The sequence below is a fragment of the Hyposmocoma kahamanoa genome, unplaced genomic scaffold, assembly GCF_003589595.1.
Source record: "Hyposmocoma kahamanoa isolate Upper Pololo Valley unplaced genomic scaffold, ASM358959v1 94, whole genome shotgun sequence".
Classification (NCBI taxonomy): Eukaryota; Metazoa; Arthropoda; class Insecta; order Lepidoptera; family Cosmopterigidae; genus Hyposmocoma; species Hyposmocoma kahamanoa.
Genome location: NW_020654878.1, coordinates 5,636,968 through 5,638,929, shown reverse-complemented (window position 1 = coordinate 5,638,929; position 1,962 = coordinate 5,636,968). Strand labels below are relative to the sequence as shown.

The 1,962-nt window shown below is 33.4% G+C and overlaps 1 protein-coding gene across 1 annotated transcript in view; it reads right to left on the bottom strand.

Annotated features, from left to right (window-relative positions):
- Positions 1-1,465, bottom strand: part of LOC113237974 — a 9,534-nt gene extending 8,069 nt beyond the window's left edge. Inside the window, exons 1-4 of the mRNA XM_026474691.1 lie at positions 1,433-1,465; positions 893-1,151; positions 428-607; positions 1-358 (exon numbers count right to left, since the gene is read on the bottom strand). Of these exons, the coding sequence (XP_026330476.1) occupies positions 1-358; positions 428-607; positions 893-1,151; positions 1,433-1,465 (830 nt within the window). The remainder of the gene's footprint in view (positions 359-427; positions 608-892; positions 1,152-1,432) is intronic.
- Between the last annotated feature and the right edge of the window lie 497 nt (positions 1,466-1,962).

Here is a 1,962-nt window from a genome sequence, read left to right as displayed (position 1 = left end):
GGATCAGCTTCATTCAACACGGTTCCGCTATCAACCCGTTCTAATTCGGAGTCTGCTTCTTCTTGGGCTGAGTTCTCGTCACCTTCTTCTTCCGATTTATTTGTAAACTCTTCCACATCTTCTAAATACTCTTTGGTGTCAGAATCTGGGGTATCTACAGTTTCTATCCTGATACCAATCAAATCATTAACTTCCTGATCATAAACACAAGGATGTTTGCTACGAATGTGACGCTTCATATTACTAAAGCGTCCGATTGGTAGACTTAGTATTTTATCACATATATCGCATTGGTACTTTCCGTCATCAATTTTGCTGCAGTATTTCTTTACCCAACATTTGTATGACTTTGGTATCTCTAAAAAAATGTAACATATTAAAAGAAATCATTAATGTAAACTTCAATCCGTGTATTAAAGGTGCTCACCGTAAGCTGGCTTTTTCCTCTTTTCCAAACTACCTTGCATTTGTTGATAAACTTTAGGATGCTTCAAACGCAAATGCCTAGCCATGTTTTTACTCATTATCTTGGAGCAAAGTTTACAACGTCGTCCAGTCGATCCAAGCTCTTCATAGAAATTCCAAAGGACACTCCTTCTTCTGTTACCTTGCGGACAAAGAGTATATTTTTTATTAATATTCTATTACATTTATACATCAATAAAATGAAAAGTTGCGACTATTGATTTGGGTTAAAAGAACAACTCATCTCTTTGTATTGAAAAATTTAATTTAAAATACAGGATGAAACCACACCGCAAACAAGCTATTTACAAATAAATTATCTCTCAACAAATCACTTTGAGATATTAAAATTTTGTTTAGTAAATGCAAACAATACACATATTTCCACAAACAAATACATGGTAACAAACATTGTATTGATACTTACTTCTTTCCGAAATACGTTTAGTACAAACATTTTTAATTTTCTCTTCAAAACTGGGATCAGGTTTGTTCAACACAGTTCCTCTATCAACCTGTTCTAAATCGGAGTCCTCTTCTTCTTGGGCTGAGTCCTCATCACCTCCTTCTTCAGATTCTTCAGATTTATTTGGTGTACACTGTTCCACGTCTTCTAAATACTCTTTGGTCTCAGAAGCTGGGATATCTACAGTTTCTATCCTGATACCAATCAAATCATTAACTTCCTGATCATAAAAATAAGGATGTTTGCTACGAATTTGACATAGTAATCTAAAGCGTCGGATTGGTAGACCTAGTGTTTTATTACATATATCGCACTGGTAGTTTCTGTCACCAATTTTGCTGCAGTATTTCTTTACCCAACATTTGTATGACTATGGTAGCTCTAAAAAAATGTAACATATTAAAACAAATCATTAATGTAAACTTCAATTTGTGTATTAAAGGTGCTCACAGATAACAGGCTTTTATTCTATGTCAAACTATCATGAATTCATCGACAAACTTTTCGATGCCTCAAACGCAAATGCCTAGCCATGTTTCTACTCAATATCTTGGAGCAAAGTTTGCAACGTTGTCTAGTCGATCCAAGCTTCTCATAGAATTTCCAAATGACACTTCTTCTGCTGTTTCCTTGGGGAGAAAGGTGTATATTTATCATTAATAATTTTATCCCATTTATATATCCATAAAATGGCAAGTTACGATTATTGATTAATGTTAAAAAAACAACGCATTGTGTTGAAAAATTTAATTCAAAATACAGGATGAAATTACAGAGAGTAAGATCATTACAATGAAATTGACTTAACACTTAATCATCTTTGCCTGAATTCTCCTATGTTGTGCATCCTGTAATATTTGTAATATCACCATAGAACAGTGATTATAATATGTTGGTTACCCAATTGTCATCAACACTGACTTTTCTGCCAGAAAATTTGGTCGTTTATTTGTATTTCGAGTTCTTTAAAAGGATTTGGTCACATATCGACTTAAAATAATATGAGTTCGCAAAAACAATAAACTAAATAT